This window comes from Lupinus angustifolius, chromosome LG20, assembly GCF_001865875.1.
Source record: "Lupinus angustifolius cultivar Tanjil chromosome LG20, LupAngTanjil_v1.0, whole genome shotgun sequence".
In the NCBI taxonomy this organism is placed as follows: Eukaryota; Viridiplantae; Streptophyta; class Magnoliopsida; order Fabales; family Fabaceae; genus Lupinus; species Lupinus angustifolius.
Genome location: NC_032028.1, coordinates 8,698,844 through 8,726,389, shown reverse-complemented (window position 1 = coordinate 8,726,389; position 27,546 = coordinate 8,698,844). Strand labels below are relative to the sequence as shown.

Here is a 27,546-nt window from a genome sequence, read left to right as displayed (position 1 = left end):
TTTTATCATGTTTTATAATTGCTATTATTATTTTTCTTCTTTTTTATTGTCTAAAATAACTCATGATATATGGATAAGGATCACAATGAGGCTAAGTGAGTGTGGTGTGCTTTCACATTCCTAAACCCATATTATGTCCGGGTACCTATGAGAATAATGAGTAATTGGGAGTACCTAACGAGTTTTTAATTTTAATTATATATTTTATAATAATAAATATATAAAAATAATTTTTAGATGAATAATAAGATATTTATATGAAAACTTTATAATTATAATTAAACTATCACAATTTATTATAAAAAATAATAAAGTAGATTACATAATCTTAAAATAATAATTTTAAAAATATAATATATATATATATAAATTTAATTAAAAATAAATTTATAAATATACTACTACCTACAAGACCAGTACGATAAAATTATTTTAACTCATAAACTATTATTGTAGATATCCATTGTGGGTTTTATATGTATCTACAGATCTGTTGTTTTGTCATCCACTTATCTCACCATATATACATTATTATTTTTTGGTACATTATATATACATTATTATAAAATTAAATTACAAATAATAAATTATATACATGTGAAATTAACTAAAGTGTGAGCATTGAGTATAGTTAGGAATAACAATGAGTATCTGGATTGATGAGTATCCGTCAGTAATACTCATAATGAGTTGGATTCAGATTAGTGTTTTTGGATCTGTAGATAGTTGAGACAAAAGATTTTGAAACTTAGTGTTGAATGGATTTGGGTTTGGACAATGAGATCTTAGACGTTTGATATGTTTTATTGTATTTTTTTTAGTAAAAAGATTCATATTTAAGTAATAATTCAAAGTTATATACTCTTTTATTATGTTTTGCAATTGTTATTATCATTTTCCTTCTCTTTTATCGTCTAAAATAACCCATGATATATAGATATGGATGACAATAGGGCCGAACGGGTGCATTAGTGCTTTTCCGTTCCTATTTTCGAGTACCCATGAGAATAATGGGTATTGGTGAGTATTTAACAAAATTTTAATTTTAATTATATATTTTATAATAATAAATATATAAAAATAATTATTAGATCAATAATAAGATATTTATATGATAATTTTATAACTATAATTAAACCACCACACTTTATTATAAAAATAATAAATTAGATTACATAATCTTAAAATAATATTTTTCAAAATATAATATATAAACACATAAATTTAATTCAAATTAAATTTATAAATATATTGCTACCTTTTAGACGAGTATTATAAAAACTATTTTCACCCATAAATTATTATTATAAATATTTATTGTTAATTTTATAGGTGTCCATGAATCTGATATTTTTGCCATTCATATATGTGGATATGGGATAGGTGTGAGTCCTAAAATAAGATAAGAGAAGGGGAAGGGGTCTATGTAGTAGACTATTCAGAGGCATTGTTATACCTAAGTGTAGTGTACAAATTCCTGGTCTAAAAGTCAAAAACCTTTTACCTTTTAAAAAAGCTTTAGCACAACATTAATTATTTGTAACAAACAAAAATAGAGAAAAAGAGTATATTCTGTGTTGTGGTGTTGTTTGCAGTGAAAGAAGCAGCTGGTGATGACTCAACCTCAAAAACACGCAACAGAGAACAGACAGAGAAAGATGATGTTTTATTTGTAGCACTAGTACCACCAACACAACACAACACAACACAACACAAAACACACTTCCTCATTTAAACCTCTTTCACCGTATATTCTTCAATAAACCTCTCTCTCTCTCTCATATAAACCAAAGAGAACCATAAGCGGTTAAATAATAATAAGAAGAATGGCGTCGCCGGAATCGTCCTACGTGTCTTCACCGGAGGAACCCAGGAACCACGCTTCTCCTCCTCCTCCTCCTATTTCTCCAACTCATGGTATCTCTCTCTCTCTCTCTACCGATCTACTTTCTCTCTCTTTATTCATTTCGTTGGTTTTGAAGACTCAATGTCTGTTACGATATTTACTTACCCTAATTCTTTCAATCCGACCTCTACTTCTTTTTAGATTCGTACTATTTTTTTTTAAATTAATTAAAAATAGTGAAACATGCTTGTGCTTGTTCAATTTTGGTTTTACCTTTGGTTTTGATTTCTTGACTGAATAATTAGTGTCTTGATCTTGTAGTTTAGTAATTGTTTTATACTTTTCTTCAGTTTCATGTCGTTGAAAGTAATTATGCTCACACAATTTTAATTTGTTTTTGTTATAAATCTCCTTAACGACCTAATCCTTTCGAACTAATCCTTTCGGCATGCGTGATTGACCCTAAGATTCAGTTTGGCTATTATCTTTTGTGGATAAGCTTCTAAGATTCAGTTTGGATTCCCATAAGTAAGACTTTGTAGTGGAAATTTCAGGGTTGAGTTTTTTGTTACAGATTTTGATATAAATCTCATCCCAAAAATTTCCACCCTATTAATTTTAGTTTGACCTAAAATGATTGACCCTCCTGTTAATCATGTTAACTCTGTATAATGAAGTCATTCCTTGCAAGGGACTTCTTGGTTTCTGAGTTTATTGTTTCATGTCACATGGAATGAAGACTTGGTTTCTTTTCCCTTCTCTTATGTTTAAAAAATAAACACATGGTATGCTCCCTTTTAGTATTCTCATCATGCCGGTTAGAAGTAGCTTCCTTGAACTGTTTGTGATGATAATGTCATACATATATTAGAGAATAGAGTTACTTAGAATAGCAGTCAGCTAAGCTGACACGGCTTCTATAAATATATGAGGCACCCTTGTAATAAATTAATAATTCATTTCATTGAATAGAAAGAGAACAATTACAGATTCTATTCTTCTCTCTATGTAGTCTATCTTCTGTCTGCTTCTACATTTTACATTGTTGATGGGAAGCATCTATGGTTTTAATAAGCCAGAGCGAATCTATAATATAAAATTTGGAGAATTGAAGTTTGAACCAATTTGAGAAATATTAGGATTTGGAACTGTATCGCTTAGGATTTTATTATTGCTTACCGTGGCAAAACTTTGGAGAATTGAAGTTTGAATCAATTTGAGAATTGAAGTTTGAATCAATTTGAGAAATATTAGGATTTGGAACTGTATCGCTTAGGATTTTATTATTGCTTACCGTGACAAAACTTTGAAGAGTGGACTCTGTCTGTGCTTGGTAAAGAGATTCATGTTACATAATTCTTGTGTGGAAATTTTTATAAAAAAGAATGCATGTGTGAAAGTCAAACTTTTAAATTGCCATCAATCTCTTATGTTAAAATAAAGGAACTTTCAGACCTTCCTGTGAGTAAGTTAATTTCTTTTTTACTTTCCTGCTTAGCAAGATAAGTATTCAGAGTAGGATCACTTTTTAATACTAGGATAAGGATAGTTATATTTGTAGAATGCTTCTGAAAAAAATACCAATTTCAATATTTTGCAATCTATTATCTTACTTCAAATATAACAGCACAATCAGGCCTTCTTTTGATCATTGTGATGTTACGAATTTATGTTCCTCTGGTGTTGGATTTAATGCTAGTGAGACGTCAATTCTACTTTATTTTTCTTTCCTTTTTATTTTTTAATATTTGAATTGACTTTTCCCACACTGCATCTTAAAGTTATACTCTTATTTGTAAATATGTTAAAAGAAAATTTTAATTGTGATTTTTTTTACATAACTTTTACTTCTTTCAGATTCTGAGGAGAAGCCAACATATGTTAGATTTCTTGTATCGAACTCTGCAGCTGGTTCTGTTATTGGAAAGGGTGGATCAACTATCACTGATTTTCAGTCACAGTCTGGAGCACGAATCCAGTTGTCACGCAATCATGAATTCTTTCCTGGAACTACTGATAGGATTGTCATGGTCTCTGGAACAATAAATGAAATACTAAGTGCTGTAGAGCTTATTCTTTCTAAGTTGCTCAGTGAGGTAATCTTCATGATGCCGATTTAATTAGTTACTGGAAGATGTCTTACATGCTCCTGAAATTAATTTGCCTTATGTGAATAGCTTCATATCGAGGATGACAATGATGCTGAGCCAAAAACGAAAGCGAGACTCATAGTTCCAAATGGTTCTTGTGGTGGGATAATCGGAAAGGGAGGCGCTAACATTAGGTACCATTTTTCTTTGTCGAGTTGTCAGGTCTACTTGTTTGCCATGTTTATGAAATATGTACTGATAAAAGTAGTTTTGATTTTTTTGTCTCTTAGTTTCTATTCTAGCAATTTTTTTAGACTTTAAGAGGCTATTTCTTATATGAATGCCTGTTCCTTGGTGTTTGTGCTTTTATTTCCCATTGCTTCCCCTCGGGGGAAAAAATAGAATGTTATTATAGGTGAACTTCTTATTTTTCATCACATTATCCAGAGTTGGGGTTAAAAAACTTAAGAGTATATTTACCTTTGGCCAGGTCATTCATTGAAGAATCCCAGGCTGGCATTAAGATATCTCCTCAAGATAATAATTACTATGGACTGAATGATAGGCTAGTGACGGTGACAGGAACTCTTGATGAGCAGATGCGTGCAATTGATTTAATTGTTTCAAAGTTAGCTGAAGATCCTCATTATTCACAGACCATGAATTCTCCTTTTTCATATCCAGGTTAGTGTTATAAATAAATACCATTTAGTATCTGTTATCCATTCTCTCATCACTTGCATGTAATCCAGTAACACTATTTTCTTTGTGTTCGGATCCATGTGTCATTATGGCCTTCTCACTTCATTGCACAGAGAACGGAAATGGAGGCTTTACTTAAATTACTAGATTACTATATAATCCCCACTTATTGATTTTTTTGTATATTTAAGTTAGTGGGTTTTTGCATATCTACCTTTCTTTTCAATGAGCTAGGTCCATCTCCTTTTCTACTTAAGATATTGTTTACTTATGCTTAGAGGATAATTATGGTAAGAGACAAAGTTCTCTCTTCAACTTTACATGGTACTTTATTTTAAAATATTTAACAAACTTAAATGTGTATATGCTCATATGAATGTAAAATTTAGCTTAGTTTAATCATCTATTTGAGAAATACTTACTAACCATGATTATAGAATACCAAGTGATCTTAATAGATAAGGAAGTTATGTGAAACTGGAAAAGAATAAGTATTTTTTAATTCTAGAAGTATGAAAACCAGACCGAGCGAGCTGGTTCAACCATTAACCAGTCACCTCCCCAGTCTGGTCCGATCAACCAGCAATGGTGAAAATAACTGTGCCTCTCTCCAAGCATATGTGGCTGGCTCCCATTCCTATCATTCACTTCATATGTGGCTGGTTCAGCTAGATGCCCCTCATCAATGCGGGTCTTTAGGCACCTCTTCTTCACTGTCTGGGTTATTAGTGAAGGTGAACCACAGGAAGGCCTTGCTACTATGAAAGAAAGCGAGTAAACTTTGCCCCCTTTGATACAATCAGGCAACCAGTATTGATTTTAAGCAATACACACCCGCTTCTACTGTCTGTCCGAGAATTTGGAAACGTTACATTTATTAATTTTATAATAATTACTGTATAACTGTATATATATATATATATATATATTTTTTTTTTTTAATTGAGTAAACTTCTAAAAAACTATTTGGTCATCGGAATATATAAGGTGTCATTAGCTTGATCTTTCAACAATAATTTCATCCATTTGGTCCCCCCTAACAAATTCTGTTTGCTGTTATCAAATTGGTCCTTTTGGAAGTCTAATTTGATGCCAAAAATCATCATTGGAGGAATGTTTGAACTTGATGTATGCATTAGTAGAGGATCAAACTAAATGTCACATATTTGGAGGGTCTAAATGGGCACTTACTCTAGTTTAATTCAAATATGTTCTGATATATAATTATTTATAAAAACATCAATTAGATTTTAGTTTGATAACAGTTCAACAACAGTTAGACCATTGAACTGTCAGAAGGTACATTTGTTTTGAAATGAAAAGAGATTTCAAGTTTGTTATTTCATTTTTATTTTATTTAATTCTCTTTTCAAACTGACTTATCATGTATAAATGACTAATTTCTTCCAAAGGCTAGGCCGTTTAGTGAATGAATTAATTTTCTCCTTAATATGCCTTGTTATGATCCATTTGCAAGATATGTCGCGTGTGTTCCATGTCAGATGTATGGGATTCTGATGCGTGGTTTTTATGGCATCGGGCTCTCCAAGCACAACTCTGAGCTTTTTTTTATTTGTTTCCCCCAAGGTTCATATCATGCCCCTCACTAAAGAGCCTTTTGGTCTTGAAGAGTGAACAATGCATATCTCTGCTTAACATTGCAATGAAAATTGATTTAATTATGAAGAATGAGACATGAATTGAACTCTTTATCACTTCAACTTAGTCAAAAAGGATTTTTACCATGAAAGACCAAGTCAATGTAAGAGCTTAACCTGTTGGGTCAAGGCTCAAGACCAGTTTATATCTCGAACAGCGATATTTATTGAAATATAGCAGCAACCTGTAACTTTTAACATCACTATAAAAGGAGTAGACTGTATACTTGTGATATGCTCACTTTGTGGATTAATTCCCCTCCTTAAGGTTACTCTATTTTTATGAATGTGAATTGATGGCAATCATTTGCTTTGTCTTGTATAGGTAAGAAGCAATAAATAATGTTTTGAGATGAATAACTATTGGTAAGTTTGATTGTGTGTAAAAATTTGTTTGCTTGCATTTTAGGTGTTTACTTCTCGGGTTATCAGGGTGCTCCATATACATATCCGGTTCCATCTGTTGCACCACCGGCATACAATGCAGTGAACTACAGAGCAAATGGTGCTGGAGGGAAGTTCCAGAGCAGCAAGGTTCTTCTTATTCCAATACTTCAAATTATTTGATGGTTTCTCATGTTATAAATCACTAAGTTTTCAGACAAAAAAGAAGAAAGATAATGAATTCCATATTCTGTTCTAGAGGAGGCTGGTCAACATGCATTCTGAAAAAGTGGTAATTGGAAAAGACCTAAGAAAGCTTACTAAAAACCATTCAAGAAGACCTAGTTCTAAATGATGTTACTGCAAACTTGGTTTTGATAGACAAGAGTAGAGCCCAATGGTGTCAATGATCCATGTTATGGCTTCACCCAATGTGATAAGGCTTGGTCTTTGTTATTCTTGTGGATATCGAAAGTGATGCATGTTTTGCGTTAGCTGTGCATTGTAACGGCTTGTGTTTACACGTGTCTATTGTTCCCTTGGATGCGGTGCATGCAACAAACATGAGCTGACAATTGTAGATCGTTGAGTCCCTTTGATTTATTGGTTGACTCCCTTCGGTCAAATAATAAAAATAAGTTTGTTTATTTATGACAACCTCTAGGGGGCTGCCTTAAAATTAGGATCGTTTTTAGCTTGAAGTCTTGAGCTTTTTTAGTTGTAATTCAGTTTTTGTGAATGTTGGGGAATTTGGGGTTGTTTTGGTGAGGGAAATGGAAAAGATTAGAAGGAGGAAGCGCCACAAGCAAGAATGCTTGATAAGCTAGTGTTATTCGCCACAAGTTAGGAAGCTTGATAAGAATTCATCAATGGTGGCCACGGCCAACCTAGGGTTTTTAGGAGAAGTGCTCTCAACTAAAACAACTCAGATTTAATCAAAATTCAACTTAACTTTATTAATGACAATTCAATTACATAAATAGGCAATTTGAATGTCTTGGTCTGAAACAAAAGACTAAGTTCTAATTAACTTACATAATGGAAAATCCTAATTAAAACTTAAGGCTAAAATAAATATGACATAATAATGTAGCTCCTAATTTAAATCATGTAAATGATGCAACCAGTTTGAGTTAGCTTGGTTTCCAAATTGATTGATCAAGGGTTGATCTCTTTCTTGCTTGGTAGAATTTGTATGATAGGATTTGACTAAGTCACTTGCCAAATTTGAATTCTCAAATCTATCTTTGTTGGGGCTGTTTGTTTTGGAAGATTATGTTTGTTGTGGCTGATTGGTTTATAAGATTATGTTTGTTGGCCTAAACAAATCTTATCTTCACTTCATTCCTTGTTTGTAGCCTTCCACAACATAATTCTATTTTCACTTGATCCCTTGTTTGTAGATTTGAATTGGATCAGATTTGAAAGATATAATCTTTATAATTATCTTCAAATAATTTGTTTTCTCCATGCCTTATCTCATTGTTGCCTTAGAGATAGAGTTCCTTCATGCCCTCTTCCGTGTAAGAAAATGATCATTCCTTAATTTCATTGCTCTAGCCACGTGAAACACAAAGGTCTAGCCATGTTGCCTTATTCTAGCTTACCCTTGAGCCTAGGTGAACTACTTAGTCCGAATATGGACCATATTATAAATAAATTCCCAACCCAAATTACATGAATTAAATACTAACATTTTTGACATCAAATAAACTAAACTCCTAAGACTATATGAGAATGCAATCTCATTTATTTGATTCAATGGAAATAAAATAAACCTAAGTAGAAAGTGACCTAAGGACATAAATGTCCTTCTCACATACTCTCTCCTGGGTCAATTGTGTCCTTTGAGACTTTAAGGACCCCTGCCTTGAGGGATCTAATACCTTATTTCACTCATTTTTTATTTTAATTTCTTTTTGCTAAATCTTTTTCTTAATTGCCTGAAATCCAACATGCTATCTGAGATATTTGTCTATAACCAATAGTGAATTTGTATTAAAATAATGTTGTAGTAAATGAGAAGATCCCTATCTTCTGTTTCAATCCCTGCATTCTTCATCCAATGGTGATTTGCTTTACCAATTTGTTCTGAGACATGTTTTTATCTTGTTTTCCAGGAGGAGCAGAGTAACTCAGTGACCATTGGTGTTGCAGATGAGCATATAGGATTGGTTGTTGGTCGTGGCGGAAGGAATATATTGGACATTAGTCAGGTTCGTGAATAGATAACGGTATTGAATGCTATAATGTGATTGATTACTTATATAAGAAACTAACACTAACATTGACTAAAAACCTTACATTTTCAGAATAGTGGGGCAAGGATAAAGATATCAGATAGAGGTGATTACATATCTGGAACAACTGACAGGTAGGAATTTCTTCACTCAAGATTTTGCATCCTTCATACCCCAAAAATAAAATTAAAAAAAGTTATCCATCAAATACTTTTACCGCAGATGTTTTACACATGTTTCTATTTCCCGATTATACAGGAAAGTTACCATAACAGGGTCCCAGAGAGCAATACGCACTGCTGAAACGATGGTATTGCAGAAGGTTGCGTACGCTACTGAGAGGGTCGTTGAGTAGTTTGCGACTAAACTCGTCTACTGCTGCTGTGCTAGATGCTTAGTGAACCTCTGCTTGTTAATTGCTTATGCATTTGCTGAATTTTGGGATTTGTTTACATAAATTTGGAGTTTGGAGATTTTTACTGTAGTGGGAAAGGGCAGATTTTTATTTATTTATTTAATTTGGTTGGTCTTATAGGAAAGGGCTTTATATGGCTTTTTCCAAATGTAGTATTCTTTTGTTGTATGTCAACTGTATCTTCAATTACTGGTCTAAGATATGATTTAAAACTATTCATTTGCTGTGATAGTACTTTAGAATTAATCAGCATTTTTCTGCCTTAGTTGAACCTATATTTTTCAAGTGACCTAAATATTAGACTTCAAAATTTCTCATTAGGTGTTTATATTCCTTTTGGAGACATTTTTCTTAGTTCTTAACAAGCATTTTCTGTTGGGTTGCTTTGCTTTTCCAACTTAGGCTTTACACTAAGCTTTTTTGAAAGTGGTGGGGTCCTCTGTATTGCTTAGAAGCTGGTTTGTTAATTCAGGAAGAAACCATTCAAACTTCAAAGGCAGTGTATAAAGACTAAAATAAAAGTTTTGAAACATAAATCAAAGAAAAAAAATTAGGTACTAAAAGCAAAACTTAATAAATTTTCAGGAATTAAAAAACATGTAAGCATGAAAGTTTTCATGTACTAATATAACAGTTCTCCCTAATTCCAGGATTCAGTGCCAAAGGATTTCATGCCACTGACATATAGTATTCATCTCTACAATGAACTTTTTATTCACTCTCTAAGACCAATCCGTGACTAAAGTGGATATCTCGTATCGGAGAAAATAGAATGACATATTAAAATATATGAACTTCAAACCCCCATATTTTATTCAATAATTGAGGATCAGGCCAAAAATTTAAAAGCACCATGATCATGAATAATGTTAATCTCTAAACTACAACAAGGTCTATATATTCACCAGGTGAACTTTCCATTCACATAATCATCTTATATATGGTTTTGTTCACATTAATAGCAACACCAAGTCACAAATATTAGCACTTAGCAGGGAAACTGTAACAGCATCTTCTCATCACACCCCTTTTTAAACTCTTTTTTCTCCATGAATAAACAATATCAAAAACAAAACAAAAACTTATTTTTTTTCTTCATGCATGAATATTATTGTTGAATTGGTCACACCTATTCCTCACCTCTCCTTTATGACCAGTCTTCACTCCCAACACAGAAACCTTCTCCATGGCCTTAGCAAAATCTTTGAAAAATGCTTGTTGATCTTTTGCATACTCCTCCACAATAGGCCTTGTTCTAGGGTCAACACTCAAAAGATAATCTGTTCTTAATAGCCCTAACCCTTTGAGTACATTCTTGAAGAATGCATTATCAAAAGTGCTTGGTGACCTAACATCATTGAATGCTGCCATTGATGTGTCCACAGTGTAGTTCTGGCAAATTTGTCTCAAACCAGCAGCTAGCTTTGGGTGCAATGTAGGGTCAACTGTAGGGTAGATCCTATCACTAAATTCCTTACAATGTGTGAACCCTATTGTGTGTGCACCAGTCAATGCAACCATGTCTCTAATACTGAATTTCTTTGCTGTGAATTTCTCTATTATTTGATCCATTGTCATCTTTGTAGTTGGAAGGCTTGCATCAACTCTTTTAGCATCAGAAACTTTACTATCTTTTCTCCCTAACCTCACATTATAGTATGGCCCACCAACCATCTTTACAAGATCCCTTGTTGCTTGTGCAACAATGTCTGAGCATGACACAATCCCAGGACATGCCAGCTCCATATCATTCTTAATCCTCGAAATGATGTCGAATGCATCACCCGAGAGCGCAGCGTTGAGTTCAGCGTCGCGCTCCGTGTGGTGGTTGTATGCACTAGATGCAATAAGGATGGAAGCATCACAACCATCTGTGATGCAATCATGGAAAAACATTCTGAGAAGCCCTGGTGCAGTGGCTGGAACAGCACTTTGCTTGTTGAACACGTTTTCTCTTACAATTTTTTCAAAGTCAGGACATGTTGCATTGTAGTATTTAAGGGTTAGTTTGGCTGAAGAAAGTGGCAGGCAAAGGAAAATGAGGAATAGGATAGGGTAAGCCATAAGGTAGAGGGAGGAAGGGAAAGATTCTCTACAATGTTTTTCTCTTCCTCTCTCTTTTTTGGTTTGTTTGCAAAGGAGAATGTGAACCCCTTTAGGGAAGAACAAAAGGGATGCAAATGTTGTGAAGTTTTGGAACAATGTGAGGAGGGAGAAAAGGTGGTGGAAAGTGTGGATGAGAGAGGTTTTAGGAGATTTTCTATTTAACTTGTTTGTGACTTTGAATTTCAATTGAATAATTATTGGTTGGTTTTGTTGGTTTGCTATTTTTGCTTGGTCAATCAATTTCTGTATACACTATTTTTAAATTAGAGAGAGATTAGATAATGAAATTATGATGATGGGAACCATTGTTGTTCTTATATGAAGAATGAGTCATGGGTGGCTAGAGCAATATCCTACATATTTGTGTGGATTTCTAGCTTATATTCGTTGCTTTGTGTTTACAATGGGTCTTTGGACGTAGAATGTTGTTCTCCAAAGGAAGACTTTGTTTTGTGGAATATATACTTCTCATCCCACTCCTTTATTTGTTTTCCACATAAAATAAAATATACCATATTGAAGGTTAAAATTATATTATCCATTTAGAAAAAACAAAATTATAGAAGGGGAGAAGCTCAGGCTCACAAAATCTACCCACTTCAAATTTTATTATCTTTTGTCTATCTTAGCATAATTGAGAAGAAATGATATTTTCTCACTAAAATATCGAAAAAGGAAATTTTTGGGTGATATCATTTGTACTTTCAAATGATTCATAGTTCCCTTTTAACCAACCACAAATTTCTATATCAAAAATTAAAAGTTACTATTGGATATGAGGAGTTTTAATATGCAATTTGGACGAGAATCATATGTCCTTATTCTCGTTTTCCTTGATGTCCTCATCCAATTAAAAAATTTAACTTAATTAAAAAGAAATATTATAATAACATAAGTTGATATTTTTTACATTATTCTATATAGTTTAGTTGACTAAGTATATGGAAACAAAATTATCTTAAAACAGAGTATCATTTTCCCTCAATTTGGACTATGAATGATCTTATTCCAAATAAATATGTATTATTCCCATACGTCTCTTTCTAGGAAGTCATAAGTGACACCATAAGCATCCCTTTTGTCCTTCCCAAAAGGGGTTCACACTTCACATTATTGTAAAGAATCTCTCCCTTACTCCCTCTACACCCTTATGGTTTAATTACCCTATCCTATTCCTCATTTTCCTTTCCCTGTCATTTTAATGTTTGAGTTCTATTATATTTATTGCAAATAAATAGAATGTTAATTAATGTGTTTAGGATATCATATTTTTTTGGTATGATCAAGAATATTCTCTCACTCTATAAGTAAAGAATTAATCTATTTTTTAATATGTGGACTCTCAACAAGTGTCGTTTATAGGAGATGAACCTTTGATTTTTTTATGTATTTAAAAATCCACTACAATTTTATACAATTAGATAAACATCTTATTAATGTTTAGGATATTATATAAGAAAGTAAAGATTACTTTACCTTGAAAATAAATCATAAATTTGAGTCATTGAAACTTAAATGATTTAAATTTTTTATACAAATTTTCCTCTATTCCGTAATTAATGCTTGGAGGATACTCATTACAAAATGATATTTTAAAATGCAATAATATGATTATAAAAATTTTACACTAAGAACTTCACACATTTTATCTATAACCAACAATATTCGGTCTTGACTAGCACATGATTGGACAATAGAGACTAAATTTGTTGTCAAAAAAACTGATATAATGTCAGATTTCATGGCTAAGTTAGGATCTCGTTTTTATGAGGAGTTCAAGACCTGGATTTTAGTTCCATCGGCTTGGATATTCTTTTGTTTTCCTAGTTGTTGTTTTTTTCCTCTCTTATAATTTCCATCATACAAAAAAACAAGCACACTGTATTTATTTAGCATGAATGCACACACATGAGTTATGCCTAAAAACATGTTCTTACTCATATTAACTCAGATTGATTATTTTAAAGAGTTTGAAATCTATACACTGATAGTTTAAAGTTTTTTACATTATCAATACATCATTCATCATTGATTTATATTATTTTTGTTTGAAAATCAATGATAGTTAACAAATCAACATAGATAAGTTACTAATAGTGCAAAAAACTCTTACACTGTCAATATTTACATATTAAATCCATTTTTTAAATTCTCCTCTAACTGCTTGAATTTCACTTTTTTAAAATTCACTTACTTTAGCTCATTAACTTGTTTAAGTCCAACTTGTTACTTTGTCCCATAACCAATTAAAAAAGTCCATGCATGTTATTGAATGTCACTAGTTGGATTGATTATCGGATTTTTTTTTAGAGAATACTTTAAACTTTCGCAAGTATTAATATAATCCTAAAAAATCCAAAAATTAAATTAATACTTAAAAATTATGAATCTACTACAAAAATTAGGACTAAAAAACTAATACCAACTTGATTTCCATTTAAAATTTTTTGGTACAATTTTTTAATAACGATACACACAAAAATGCTGATGAACCAATTTTTTTTTTATAATACTATCTTTTACCCAAAAATTTGATTCCTATTTTTTTTTACTTAAACTCAATTTTATTTTTACCAATATTCTTCTTCTTCTAAGCTTTTACCTTAAGGTAGAAGTTGCAAGTTAAAAGTGGAGTTCATATTAAGTTCATGACGTAACGTTTATTCTGTTGTTATTGTTGTTGTTGTGTATTGTATTCACCGACTCAAACACATCACCCGACGACGTTTTCCATCGAGATCGTGACGGTGCCTCTTCATCCTTCGCCGGAATAGGGGATCCGCCACCGTCTCGTCCAACTCCCTCAAATCTAAACGACGACGTTTCCAGATCTCACATCTCTCTATTTCAATAGCAGGTTTGTTTCTAATCTTTTCTTTTCGAATCCATTTCTCAATTTCAAATTTCACAACTCGAACATATTATTAGGAATTTAGAGTAATGCTAGTGAATCAATTTTGGTATAATCAATGATGATTTGATGTGATAGTTGTAGCACAAGATTTCGCGTGTGTTGTTTGCTCTAGAGAATTTTTCATTTCCAATGGTTTTATTGATTATTACAGTGTATGAAGCACTGATACCAATAAGACATACGCATTTTCTTGAAAATGTTGGATATGATATATTTGTAAATTATTTATTTTTCAAACAAATAATTTCGAAACACTATGGGTACGTATCCATGAAGTGTCCAAGAGTATCAGAATCAGACACGTATCGGACACGGATACATAAAGGTTATTGCATTGTCGGTGCTTCATAGATTACAGTTAAGGTTTTGTAACGTGAAGAAGTGGGAGACAGAGAATTAAGGTGAATTTGAATTGAAAGAGTTGTTGTTGTTTCTGCAGAGTGAAGAGACCCGTAGAGAAATGGATGTGACTATAAACAATTGGTATAAGGAGCTCTCATATGATGAATGGGTACCAATCCCTGTTTCTGGTCCGCGTCCACCTCCACGCTACAAGGTACAACTCTCCCTCTCCCTCTAACTTGTTAGTTTTAAAAAAATACGATAAAACGTCTAATTAGTCCTCCAAAGACACAATGGCCATCAAGTTAGTCCTCTTTATGGATACTTACTCCATGTTTTTTTGTCCTTTTATTGTAGCATGCTGCAGCAGTAGTTGATGAAAAACTGTACATTGCTGGTGGGAGTCGTAATGGTCGGCACATATCTGATGTTCAGGCATGGGTCATGCACTTATGCTCACATGCTTATGAATCTTAGATTCTTTGTAGTTGGTCATGTGGTTTAGGTGTTTGCAGGTTTTTGACCTTCGAAGTTTGACATGGTCTTCTATTAGACTAGAAGCAAATACTGGAGAAGATGATGACAGTAGCTCACAACAGATTCATCCTCTCACATCTGGTCACAGTATGGTAAGAATTTGTATGCACAATTCTCTTTATATGTGCGTGCACACACACATATGTTATATAATAGTGTCTAATCTTACTTTCTTCTGTTTGCCATCGATGAGTCATGAGTTTTAGTAACCATCAGGATGGTTGATGATAAAGATTTGAAATTTCCACAGATTAGGTGGGGGGAGAAACTACTTCTTCTTGGTGGCAGCTCAAAGGATTCTTCTGATAAATTAATGGGTTAGTCTCTGATCAGTGATTCTTATAATGTGGATAAAAACATAGAAGTTCTTGATGTATTTCATATTTGTGGATAGCATAACTATAACACATCTTACTTGGGAAACTCACTATGCTCATTGGACTTCTTGCAGTTCGATACATTGACATTGAAACATACCAGTTTGGAGTTATTAAGACTTCTGGAAGTGTTCCAGTAAGTGTGTCTATTGATGTAACAGTTTGAAGTTCTGTCCTTGAGTGTAGATCTATTTGATTAAAATCTTCTATATCCAACTTTATATGGTTTTACTAAAAATTTGGATTTTGGTAAATTAGAGAATAGGACTAAAGAGAGTTAGTCCAGTTTCAAGGTGGTGTATTAGAGAATATGACTAAAGATAGTTAATCTAGTTTCCAGTTTCCTTGTAATGATAGTTAGTTAGTCTAGATAACTGATAGCTTGTTTAAGAAGCTATCTCAGCATCTATAAATAGATGTGCGAACCTTCTAATTGTAACTAATTTTGGAATTATCAAATACAAAGATTACAAGTTAGCAACTTCTCTTTCTCTCTCTCTCTAGTTCATTTTTCGTTTTTCCTCTCTGTTCTTAACTGCTTCTTCTCCACCATCGATGCCTTCTGGTGCTCCGGTTCAAGCTATTTCTCCCTCGCTCTCACTTCCAGTTCCAATGACGAAGTTGACAGAGAAAAACTACCTTACGTGGAGCCAATTCATGTTGGCGGTTCTCAAAGCGAACAGAGCTCTGTAATTCGTTCAATCTTCTGATGTTCCCACATGATTTCTCTCTGAAATCGATTGGGACCTAAATTGTGGCAACCCTGGTTTCTCCAGTTGGAAGGAACATGATCAAACTGTTTTCTCGTGGTTCCTCAATTTTATCGCAGAGTCTCTGCAGCCCCGTGTTGTAGGTTGTACCTACTCGTGGCAGTTATGGAGTGAGCTGCGTGTTTTCTGTAATACCCATACCAAAAGTAGGAGTCATCAATTATGAGCTCAACTTCGTATAATTTCTCAAGGTTCAACGTCTGTTTCAGAGTTTTTCTCTAATATAAACCAAGAAAAAGAAGTAAAATGCAATATGTTCAAGTTTGATGGGTTGGTTTATTTTTTCAGTTTATAACCTCAGATTATAATCATAATCTAAAAACACAATCTATACCAAACGCATAAAGTTGAATAATGTTTGGTTGTTGTTATTGTGCCTTCTTTATCTTGCTTATTATTTTTTGGATTATGCATGTAGTAGGATATTCAATATGTATGAAGTTTCTTCTCAATGTCTATATTTGCAGTGTGGGAGTCACTTTGATTGTGGTTTACATATTTGACTTTTTAAATTATTTTCCAGAAAGCTCGTACGGGACAGTCTGCGACACTGGTTGGTTCAAGAGTGATATTGTTTGGAGGAGAAGACATGAGCAGGAAGCTTTTGAATGATGTCCATGTTCTTGATCTGGAAAGTATGACTTGGGATTTGATAAAGACTACGTAAGTAGATTTTTTAAAAAGTTATTTATAAAGGTAGAATTTATCTTAATTTCAGAGAACACGCCTTTCAAGCTTTTGGAAAAGTGTTTTACAACCATATTACTTTGTTGCATTTTGATAGGCAGACACCTCCAACTCCTAGATACGATCATGCAACTGCTATACATGGAGAGCGGTACCTTCTGATTTTCGGTGGTTGCTCTCATTCTGTCTTCTTCAATGATCTTCATTTATTAGACATGCAAACAGTAAGTGGATATTTTATTGCAACTTTCTTTTTTCACATGTTGAATTAAATCAAATATTATTAAGCTTGTTCGTCCATTTTGGTGTGATCAGTTATTCTGTATTACATACATATATACAAAACTGAATCTTCATATGAATGATATGATACATGTTCTGTCTGCTTCTAATTAGCAATTATGAGAAAAAGGTTTTTATTGAGGTTCATTTTGGACTACTGCCAATGGATGGACAATCGTTTTTCAGAACATAGGAATGTTAGAATGATATTTAGAGATTCAGGAGTTCTTTTTTTACCATTTAAAAAAGAAGAAAAATCTGATTTTGTTGTCTACCAGTTTGTCCTGTAGAGATGTCATTTTGTTTTCTACTACTTTGTGTTGCAGAGGAATGTCTAGTAAGGCTTTCTTTTTTCTGTCATAAAATTTCTTCTTTTTCGTCTAAATGGTATAGTTATTCTAGGTCCTTTGATGATTGTTGTTAAAGAAACACTTTTAACTGTTTATATGAACCTGAACCAACAACTACTGGTGCTAAATTTATTTAAATCTCGGTGTCTGATTTTTATTTTAGTACATAGATAAGAACATATGAAAGGAACTGACTCTGATGAAGTATTTTCTCTAACATTCCTGTCTCGTCCCTGTAATTCTAACATTCAATGATGTATAGGGAGTTAGGGACCTAAAATTATTTGAATAACAAGTTAGTTTTGCTAACTGCTTTGCCTCCTGAAACAATTAGGTTAATTTTAGTTTAAAGTTCAACGAGCAAGTGGCTAGGTAAAAGGCATTTTGCATTATTGACTGAAAGTCTTTTAAGTTTCTTTCAAGCTAGTGTATTTTGTTTGAAGTGGTAATTATACTCTTTTTAGAAGAATCAAGAACGTGTAGCTAATGTAGCTCTGCATCTGCACATAAATGGTTAAGTATTCACATTGTTCTGGCACCTGATTTCCTGCAACATAAATTCGGCTTGGCTAAGACTTGCTTGCTTCAGCTGCAATTTTCTTAAAACAAAATTTATGTGAAGTATTTGTGCATCTTTTTCTGAAGTTTCCTTCCATTTGAGGCTTCACAAAGCTGACAACTAGCAAACTTGGCTATTGATGATGGCTACTGTATATATTTGGAACTCCTATGCTGTCTTATGCTTGATTGCTAGCCTGCTACTATTATTTAGAGACATCTCCTTACATACATTGGCTTTTGAATTGGAACATGTTTAATTAGAAATATAATATTTATTGTTTTATTAAGTTTTTCTAGACCCTGCAATCCATGAAAAGAAGGCAAGAACAATTTCAATATCCTTGTAAACTTCAGGCTAGTCAGGTTTATGTTTCCTTTTCCTGGAAATTGCTTGACTTTTGGCCATGGATCTTCGTAGTTGCTTTTGTTTAACTCTTTGAAGTTTACTAAGTTGGCATTAATGATCTAATGGTCTCATTTGATTCAGATGGAATGGTCCCAACCACAAATTCAAGGAGATTTAGTATCTCCTAGGGCTGGACATGCTGGTATCACTGTTGATGGAAGCTGGTTCATTGTTGGCGGCGGAGATAACAAAAGTGGTGTGCAATTATTTTCTTATTTAAAAAATAGTAATAGTGAAAGAGTGAAAATACAACTGGAGGGCAGCAGACAAGATATTCTTTAAAATAGAAAATTAGGAGAAATATAAGTGACAAAAAGAGAGAATCAAGATGCATGGAAGTTCACTTTATGTGCATGTTAGAAAAATGACATCCTCCAGACAGCTTGAGTGTAGCACTAGCGTTAACCCATAAAAACGACCCCATCTTCAAGCAAATCTGTGGTGGTGGGGGGACTCTTATTAAGAATATGGGTATTCTGCTTCAACTAAATACACCAGAGAATTTCATAAACTATCCACTGTCACAAAATTTTAGCCTCCTTGTTTCTATTAAAACCATAAAATTAATCATAAGAAACTGTTTAAAAGTGAAAGGGGTCAGTAAATATAAAATTAATTTCGAGTGCACATATAATATTTCATGAAAACACTACGGATGACTGATTATAGAAATTTTAAAACAGGTTGCCCCGAAACCCTGGTTTTGAGCATGTCTAAGCTTGTTTGGTCAGTGTTAACTGTTGTAAAGCAAAAGGATCCACTTTCTAGTGAGGTATTTACTCTAAAATCTATTTTTTATTTTTCTTAATATTTTCATGAGCATTTTATATTGGATTCCATTTCTTTCTTTCCAATATCTATATTACAGTAGCCTGCCATATATGTATATATATATCAACTGACATGTTATGTTAAGAGGAAAAATATATATGCATTGACGGTATATGAGTTTTATACACTGTCATTGCATCATCCACCATTCATATTTAATCATCATTAACTTTTCAAAAAAAAGTAATCCAAATGAATGATAGATGATGTACTCACTATGTATAAATCTTTACACCGATAGTGCATAGATATTAAACTCTTATGTTAATGCATACTCTCTCTATTGCTTATCAGGGTCTTAGTGTTTGCTCAGCATTGATTGATGGAGAAAAATATTTATTAGCTTTTGGTGGCTATAATGGGAGGTATAGCAATGAGGTATGTGATATAACCTTTTCGTCTATTCTAGCCGTTGCAAAGATTCTATTCTTGGATTGATCTTATTTGCAATGTGCTGACGTTGTTATGCTTAGCTGATTGAGTGCTTGCTTCTTGAGAGGAAAGACAGTAAATTGCTTTTATTGAAAATAAGTAATATTTATTGAGCTCAATGGTATCAATTATCCATGTAGCATCTGATGGGATAAGGCTTGGTTGTTGTATAACGTAGATTGTTTGAATTGGGTTCCTCTAAATGCCAGATTATGCCATATTTGATGGCAGATTATGCTATAAATTCTAAATTTCCTAATTTTACATGTGCAAGTTTTTCAATCAAAACGTTGGTGTGATATTCTGTGGCTAATGGTCCCCTTTCAAATTTAGGTTTTTGTTTTGAGGTCCAAGGCAAGGGACTCCTTACGTCCCAAGATTTTCCAATCACCAGCTGCCGCTGCTGCAGCAGCTTCTGTTACTTCCGCATATGCCTTATCTAAATCTGAGAAGTTGGATTTCACACAAGTAGATGATATAATTTCCAAGCCATCTCTAAATGGCCATCGTCTAGATGATGTCACAGTTAAAAGTGAGGCCATTAAAGAAGAAAAACGGTTATTGGAATTGTCAATTGCAGAAGTCGGGGCTGAAAATTCAAAGCTCAGAGGTGAAATAGACGAAGTAAATAGTACTCATGCTGAGCTGACCAAGGTAATATTACAATTTTCATGTGGAGGTGCACTGTAATTTAATATGCAGCTGTAGTTGTCATCATCGAATATGTATTTTCAGGAACTCCAATCTGTCCAGGGACAACTTGTAGGTGAAAGATCAAGATGCCTTAACCTGGAGGTATAAATTCACTTTACTTTTTTTTAGGTATATTACTGTTTTGGGGTTGTGGAGGATTCACGTATATTGGTGGTGTTTGTTTGCAGGCTAAGATTGCAGAACTCCAAAACATGCTGGAATCAATGCAGTCTGTGGAAGATCAGGTACAGGCTCTTCGTAATCAGAAGTCTGCCCTGGACCAGGAAATGGAGCATGCTGCAACTGCTCAGCGGCAGAGTTCTGGTGGGGTTTGGCGATGGCTTGGTGGGAGTGGTGAGAGCAATACCAACTAAAATGGATTTGGGAGTTGAGTCTTGGGAACTTCAACTTTCTTATAAGCAACAGATTGCATTGATTTCTTTTGGTTCAATTGATTATATTGTTATCTTCTGCGTTGAAATTGAAATGCATGATGGATAAGATGTCCAATTTTGAAGGGATGATCTGAGACTTTCAGAGATGGGTACGTAGCTTTTTGTATTTAGTACTTGAACAGGTTTATTTTTCTGTGTGATACTTTTATCCCGTTTATTTATATATTTGTATACAATGTTCTTTGATCCCATTCATTTGAGTATGTCTTTAATGCATGTGAAAGGATAACCTGCAATCTGAGTTGTGTAGGATTTGAATATACTGGTAGTATTTGTTTGCATACTAAAATTGCAAAACTATAAAAGGATTTATTTTGAGTTACTAAGTTTAATTCTGCTTTCACTGTGTTTGGTGTGTTCATTCTTTTCTTTTTAGCCCAAATCCATTTACACTAAAGAATTGTAGAACTAGCAACTGCAATTATGCATTCACTTTCCAAAAAATCTGTATTTCTTGAGGTTTATTAAATTACTTATTATGATATCTGATGTGCCACACAGAAGAAAAATAAAAAGGGTGGAAATATGAACGATGATCACATGTCCCAAGATTTTGTATCTCATTGTGTACCAAACCAATAAAAAGATGACAACTAATTAAAAAAAAAATCATAAAAACAGAAATAAGATGCTTGCGCAACTAATTACTTATTATGATATCTGATGTTTGCTTAGAGAAACAAGATCCTTGAGTAATATCTTGCCACCATCTGTTCTTGGAATAGTCTCAATGAAACTAACTCTTCTCACTTTCTTATATGGAGCCACCTGAGAATTTTCAAACTAACAGCAAGTCAAAAACTAAATAGAAACTAATTAAGGTGAACATATGAAATAGAAGAGGTTATAGCCAATAGTAACCTGGCCTGCAACAGATTGAATGACTTGGTCCTCTGAGAGCTCAGAACCAGCTGCTCTCACCACATATGCCATTAGTATTTGTCCAGTTTCTTCATCTTCAACCCTGCAACATATATTAGCAGCTTAGAAAGCCGTAGAGAGAATGAAAATTGTTAAATTCACTAGGTCGAACTCAACCCGAAAGGAGTGAGGGATGCCTTAGTATTATAAGCAAAGGTTTGACAGTTTTACCGTCCAATGTGAGAAATCTTAACAAAAATATTCAGAGGGAAACGTAAGGTATAACTCCTGCATCAAGAATAAGTGGATGACTTAGCAGCACAGATTCTAGTTTTGCATGAACCACCTAACACAACCAACCACATATGTATCAAAGAAAACAGAACAAACGTCTTTGGGTTCTTAAACTCATTTTCATACTTTAGAATTATAAGAACTTCAGAAAAATGTAATTTTAAAATAATACTGATATTCTAATTGAACATCTAGAGCAACAAAACTGAAACTATTGTGAATTGGCTTTAAGTACCTGATACCCATTGTGTTTGATTAGCTCTTTTATTCTGTCAACTAGATAAACAAATCCATTCTCATCAATATAACTAAGATCACCTGTCTTCAACCACCCTTCTGAATTAACTGTTGCTGTTGTTGCCTCCGAATTTCCGAGATATCCTTTCATAATGGAAGGACTTTTCAGCCATAATTCTCCTTCCTTTTGAGGAGGCAAGAGCTTCCCTGTTTCAATGTCTATTATTTTTGCACAAAATATTGGAAGAAGCTTCCCACTTGAATCTGGATGAGCTATAGAATCTTTATCCGTCACAAAATATGTCACCATACAAGTACTTTCTGTTAGACCATAACCTTGCCTTAGTTCAACCCAAGGAAACATCTTTCTAAACTCCAATGACACTTCCTTCCTCAAAGTTGCAGCACCCGTCGACACCCTTCTAAGGCTCGACAAGTCATAACTGTTTTTGCTTGCATATTTCACAAGTGCATGGACCACTGGTGGCACTGCTGGTAGGTGAGTAACTTGTACTTCTGGATCGCGACAAGCGTAGCTTGGAAATCAAATTTCTGCATCAAAATTGTTGTAACACCAATAGACAACAATCCTAATCCAAAGAAAACTAGTCCATAGATGTGAAACATTGGAAGGAAGGCCAAGAAAACATCATCTTGGGATTCCATTGCATAAATAAACCAGCAGAGTATTCTAATACCGAAAATGAGATTCGCATGTGTCAAAACTATACCTTTGCTTACACCTGTAGTCCCTGAAGAGTAAAGTATAGCAGCAGTGTCTGATTGCAGAACATGAACTTGTGGCAACTCTAGTGAATTATAGCAGCCTTTTATCAACTCTTCAACCGTTCGCATTTTACCATCAGATGGATGAGTTGTGAGCAGTGTAGGCACCCCGGTTGGGACCAATTTGTGCAATTCCTCTGGTGCTGCAATGGCAAGTTTAGCACCCGAATTGTGTACTTTCTTCGCAATTTCAGAGTCGGTATTGAGGGGGCTGGCAAGGGTCAAAATTGCTCCAATTGATAACACAGCTAAGCATATGGAAGGATACAAGATTGAGTTTGGGGACAACACCAACACCACATCACCTTTCCTAATCTCAAGTGAATGGTACAAAGCTTTTGCAAGGGAGTAAGTAGATCGGCTAAGCTCGCCATAACTTATGTTCTGATTATTACCTGAATCAATGAATGCAAGTGTTGCTTCAGCAAGGTCTCCTTGTGGAAATTGTGATAGAACAAGACTAGCAGTGTTGATGTCAAGCCTTGTTGAAATTTCATGCTTGGTATCAAATGTATCTAGAGGGTGATAAATGCTTGTTCTTGAATCATAGCCACTCCTTTTATCAAATGAAGGTTGAGACTTCCTAGATTCTTCTTCAATGGATGGCCGAATTTTCTGTGTTGGCATTGTTTTCTTCAAAATTGATAGATGTGCTAAGCAAATATTCAGTGGCAATGTTGTGAGGCTTTAGCAAAGTGAGTGTGAAATATACACAAAATATTTATACTAGCCTTTTCTTCAACAAATACTAGGATTCGCATTGTTAACTAGGAAGTTGTAAGTAAGATAAAAACTTCTGGTGCCAATACTTTTAGGACACTTATCCAGGAAAATAACAAGAAAAATTAAATTAGAAATATTAAATTCATGAAACCACCTATTTTACTATCTTAACTTGTCTTGATATACTAGTTAACATTCCCAAAAAAATTACATATGTTTTTCTGGATTTTATTGGACCTGCCAAGAAGACATGAGCTAATCTTTTGTTATAAGAAATATTACTTTATCTATTATTTATTGTGATTGAAAAACACTTAATTATTAATAACAAGTGGTTTACATCCGCATATGGAGCCTAAAACTGTTGTTGAAATGAGTTGAGTGTCCTAAATGTGAACATGGGTCTAGTAAGATTTTACTTTTACTTGACCTTGAATGTTTAAGTTATTTTTTGAACCCGAACCTAGACTGGAAGGGTAATCTGTCCCCAGTTGGCGATCAGATCAGCTTCTGAACTCGAATTCAATCCTAGATTCGATTAAATATAACACATACCCTTTTAGTTAAAGTGTTCTCATTATTATTTATTATGAATAATACATAATTTAACATGTGAAATTATATTTATGTAAATATATTATTAGTCACTTACATATATGTATATATGATAAAAATAGATAATTAACAACACTTTGAGCCAAAGAGATATCTATGCAATTGAACATGCACATAATAACATAACAAATGAGTTACGATGGGATGAGTTATGATTGTCTCTAGACTAGATGAAGTCCGACTATATTTAAGACTTGATTTGGATCATACTTATCCCTAGACCAGATGAAACTCAACCATAATTAAGGTTGATCATGGTCGGGCTAAACTAGATTAGTGGTATGGTCAGCTAGTCACCCCTAGCTTCTCTTGTATCAGCAAACCAGCTTTCATTCACATGGTATGCTAAAGATTAAATTAGAAATAAATTAAAAACTGTATTTATAGTTTTATAGTTTCATTGTCCTCTTTTTGAACAAAAATAATACATGGGAAACATCTAAAATCATCTATCCCAAAATAATTATGTTCTCATATACTTAACCAAACAAACTACATAGAATAATGTAAAAATATTAATTTATATTATTATAATATTTATTTTTAATTAAATTAAATTTTTTAATTGAATAGAGACACAAAGTAGGATGAGGATGGGGGAGAGGAGGCGAATTGTTTGGTCAAGTGATATGAATGTTGAGTAATAAATATGAGTAAATGAACGGTGAAACTTTCCACTCCCTAAGCACTTTGAGCTCCAATGCACTAAATTGGAATTGGAATATTGACCCATGTCTCAAACTTTATGTTTGGTTCCAAGGACGGGTGGGGATGAGACGGTAAGGGAAAGAAAACAAAAAAAAATCACTTGTTTGATATGAAAGTGGAGTGAGGGGGAATATAATTATTATTATATATGACTGTAATGTCATTTTAAAGACCTTAACAATTAGAACAATTGCAGATACATGTTGATATGACCATAATTGTAGTCGTAATACGGTTTAAGAGACTCAAAACCTTGACATATTGGTACTTCTCTCGATCACAAATCTAAATTTTAAACATTATACTAGAGTGTTAAAATGTTATAAAATCATAAAACTTTTATGATGTATGGTTTGCTCGAAGGTGTCAAAGTATGAAGCAACTTGTTGTAAATAATTACATACTAATTACCAATGAAACTATCAAGAATTCCAAATCAAACAACTTAATGGGAGGGATTACGAATGAAACTATCAAGAATTCCAAAAGAGACCAAGAGGCACAAGCAAAGCCTTAATGCATCACAAATACGTCCTAGGTGGAGATAATATTAAATCCATCTTATAAAAATAAAAGGAAAAAATGTATACATTTATACACTATCAATACATCATTCATCGTTTATTTCTAATACTCTTGAAAAAATGTCAAATGAATGATAAATAATACACTGATTATATAAAATTCTTACACTGACAATGCATATATATTATACTCTAAAAATGATAGATGAGTAGATGTACACCTATTGAACCTTTTTCACACCCCTTCATAGATGGGATTAGAGATTGTATGTGCCCTTTTTATATTGGCTTAACGCACAAAATTAAATGTGTTGCCCGTTTTAAAATGGGCTAACGGACTTGTAGGCGGTTTGTATGCATTGTTGAATAATTAAAAAAATTATATATAAATAAAATAAAATTAAATAAAGTAGTTGAAGTAAAAAAATTAACAAAAACTTTAATATTTTATATGAAGTTAAACAAATCACATTAGATTACAATTTTTTTAGATATTAAAAATCACATTACATCATAACTTATTTGAAATTTTCTAATTTTTTCCTTAAATTATGCTTATGAGCGGCTCGCATTGTCCAATGGAAATGCTCGCAGACTTGACAGACAAAACGGGCAAAATTTATATGTCATATCCACACAAAAATGCAGATTATACGAGCACACCCATAAATATTGTGCATTTTGCTATCTATAGATGAGATCATTGAGTTATATATCTAAGTCTGGCACCATTTTTTTTATCGAGACACATAAGTTAAATATAATTAACTCATTTTTATTTTTTTTGTTTGGTTTGTATGTTATTTTGCAACATAATTTAATATTTTAAGAATTTTTAATTGCTAAATCAATAACACGGTTTTTATTGCTTGTAAAATTTTAGATGCATCTCTTTTTTTATAATATAAATTATTAAAAGATAATGTTACATGAGTATAACTAAAACTATCAATTATCTATGAATAATATCTACTTAAATAGATAACATAAAAGATAATAAAGTAAAATCATGATATGTGTTAATCTAAAATGAACTTTTACATTGAATTGATCCATTCATAATAAAACTCAGGTATATTAATATATATTAATTTTCAACGTAAACTTATTTTTCTTGAATATGTTGAAATGTGTGACATGCATAGAAAAACCCAAGATAAAAAACTATGTACCCAATATAAAAAACTATGTACCCAATATAAAAAACTATGTACCCAATATAAAAAACTATGTACCCAATATAAAAAACTATGTACCCAATATAAAAAACTATGTACCCAATATAAAAAACTATGTACCCAATATAAAAAACTATGTACCCAATATAAAAAACTATGTACCCAATATAAAAAACTATGTACCCAATATAAAAAACTATGTACCCAATATAAAAAACTATGTACTATTTTGTGCACATTATCTTATCTAGGAGATAAAATTTCACCTGATGAATCTGATGATAGCCCAACTTTTTGGCTGGATTAGATTGTGGATGATAGACATATATTACTAGTCTTAGATGATGTCTCACTTTCTATCATAAGCCAATTAGAATGTAATTTTTTATTATCTTTTATTTTTAAATTTTTTATTTTATTCACATGTGATTGGCTTGAGATGGAGAATAAGATATTGGTGTCTTTTTCTATGGCCTAATCCTTTCATTTCAATTCATCATTTTGTTCCCTTCGACCCTTTAAATGTGTCCTTCACTTTTCTA

General features: G+C 32.9%; 3 protein-coding genes and 1 pseudogene across 5 annotated transcripts; 2 read left to right on the top strand and 2 right to left on the bottom strand.

Annotated features, from left to right (window-relative positions):
• LOC109336534 (protein BTR1-like) lies at positions 1,604 to 9,566 on the top strand. Its single transcript, XM_019573195.1, has 8 exons — positions 1,604 to 1,917; positions 3,704 to 3,942; positions 4,024 to 4,130; positions 4,427 to 4,620; positions 6,706 to 6,830; positions 8,801 to 8,896; positions 8,993 to 9,054; positions 9,179 to 9,566. The coding sequence occupies exons 1-8, from the start codon at positions 1,827 to 1,829 to the stop codon at positions 9,273 to 9,275; spliced, it is 1,011 nt and encodes a 336-aa protein (XP_019428740.1). The 5' UTR covers positions 1,604 to 1,826; the 3' UTR covers positions 9,276 to 9,566.
• LOC109335305 (peroxidase 65-like) lies at positions 10,181 to 11,542 on the bottom strand. Its single transcript, XM_019571438.1, has one exon. The coding sequence runs from the start codon at positions 11,397 to 11,399 to the stop codon at positions 10,431 to 10,433; it is 969 nt and encodes a 322-aa protein (XP_019426983.1). The 5' UTR covers positions 11,400 to 11,542; the 3' UTR covers positions 10,181 to 10,430.
• On the top strand, positions 14,135 to 21,358 carry LOC109336417 (acyl-CoA-binding domain-containing protein 4-like). Of its 3 annotated transcripts, none has more exons than XM_019573005.1 (14): positions 14,135 to 14,298; positions 14,795 to 14,911; positions 15,055 to 15,132; positions 15,213 to 15,326; positions 15,485 to 15,551; positions 15,686 to 15,747; positions 16,905 to 17,044; positions 17,166 to 17,292; positions 18,749 to 18,863; positions 19,351 to 19,439; positions 19,793 to 19,876; positions 20,264 to 20,584; positions 20,666 to 20,725; positions 20,812 to 21,358. In XM_019573005.1, the coding sequence occupies exons 2-14, from the start codon at positions 14,816 to 14,818 to the stop codon at positions 20,995 to 20,997; spliced, it is 1,539 nt and encodes a 512-aa protein (XP_019428550.1). In that variant the 5' UTR covers positions 14,135 to 14,298; positions 14,795 to 14,815; the 3' UTR covers positions 20,998 to 21,358. The 3 variants fall into 3 exon arrangements, with proteins under 3 accessions (XP_019428550.1, XP_019428549.1, XP_019428551.1); XM_019573004.1 differs by having other exon boundaries at positions 14,714 to 14,911; XM_019573006.1 differs by having other exon boundaries at positions 14,714 to 14,911; positions 15,686 to 15,751; positions 16,909 to 17,044.
• On the bottom strand, positions 21,477 to 24,069 carry LOC109336418 (annotated as a pseudogene).

Coding starts and splice junctions, on each gene's coding strand:
- LOC109336534 (XM_019573195.1), top strand. CDS start 1,827: ATGGCGTCGCCGGAATCGTCCTACGTGTCTTCACCGGAGGAACCCAGG. Junction 1,918..3,703: donor TCCTATTTCTCCAACTCATG/GTATCTCTCTCT, acceptor TACTTCTTTCAG/ATTCTGAGGAGAAGCCAACA. Junction 9,055..9,178: donor ATATCTGGAACAACTGACAG/GTAGGAATTTCT, acceptor CCGATTATACAG/GAAAGTTACCATAACAGGGT.
- LOC109335305 (XM_019571438.1), bottom strand. CDS start 11,399: ATGGCTTACCCTATCCTATTCCTCATTTTCCTTTGCCTGCCACTTTCT.
- LOC109336417 (XM_019573005.1), top strand. CDS start 14,816: ATGGATGTGACTATAAACAATTGGTATAAGGAGCTCTCATATGATGAA. Junction 15,552..15,685: donor TTCTTCTGATAAATTAATGG/GTTAGTCTCTGA, acceptor GACTTCTTGCAG/TTCGATACATTGACATTGAA. Junction 19,440..19,792: donor AGGATCCACTTTCTAGTGAG/GTATTTACTCTA, acceptor ATTGCTTATCAG/GGTCTTAGTGTTTGCTCAGC.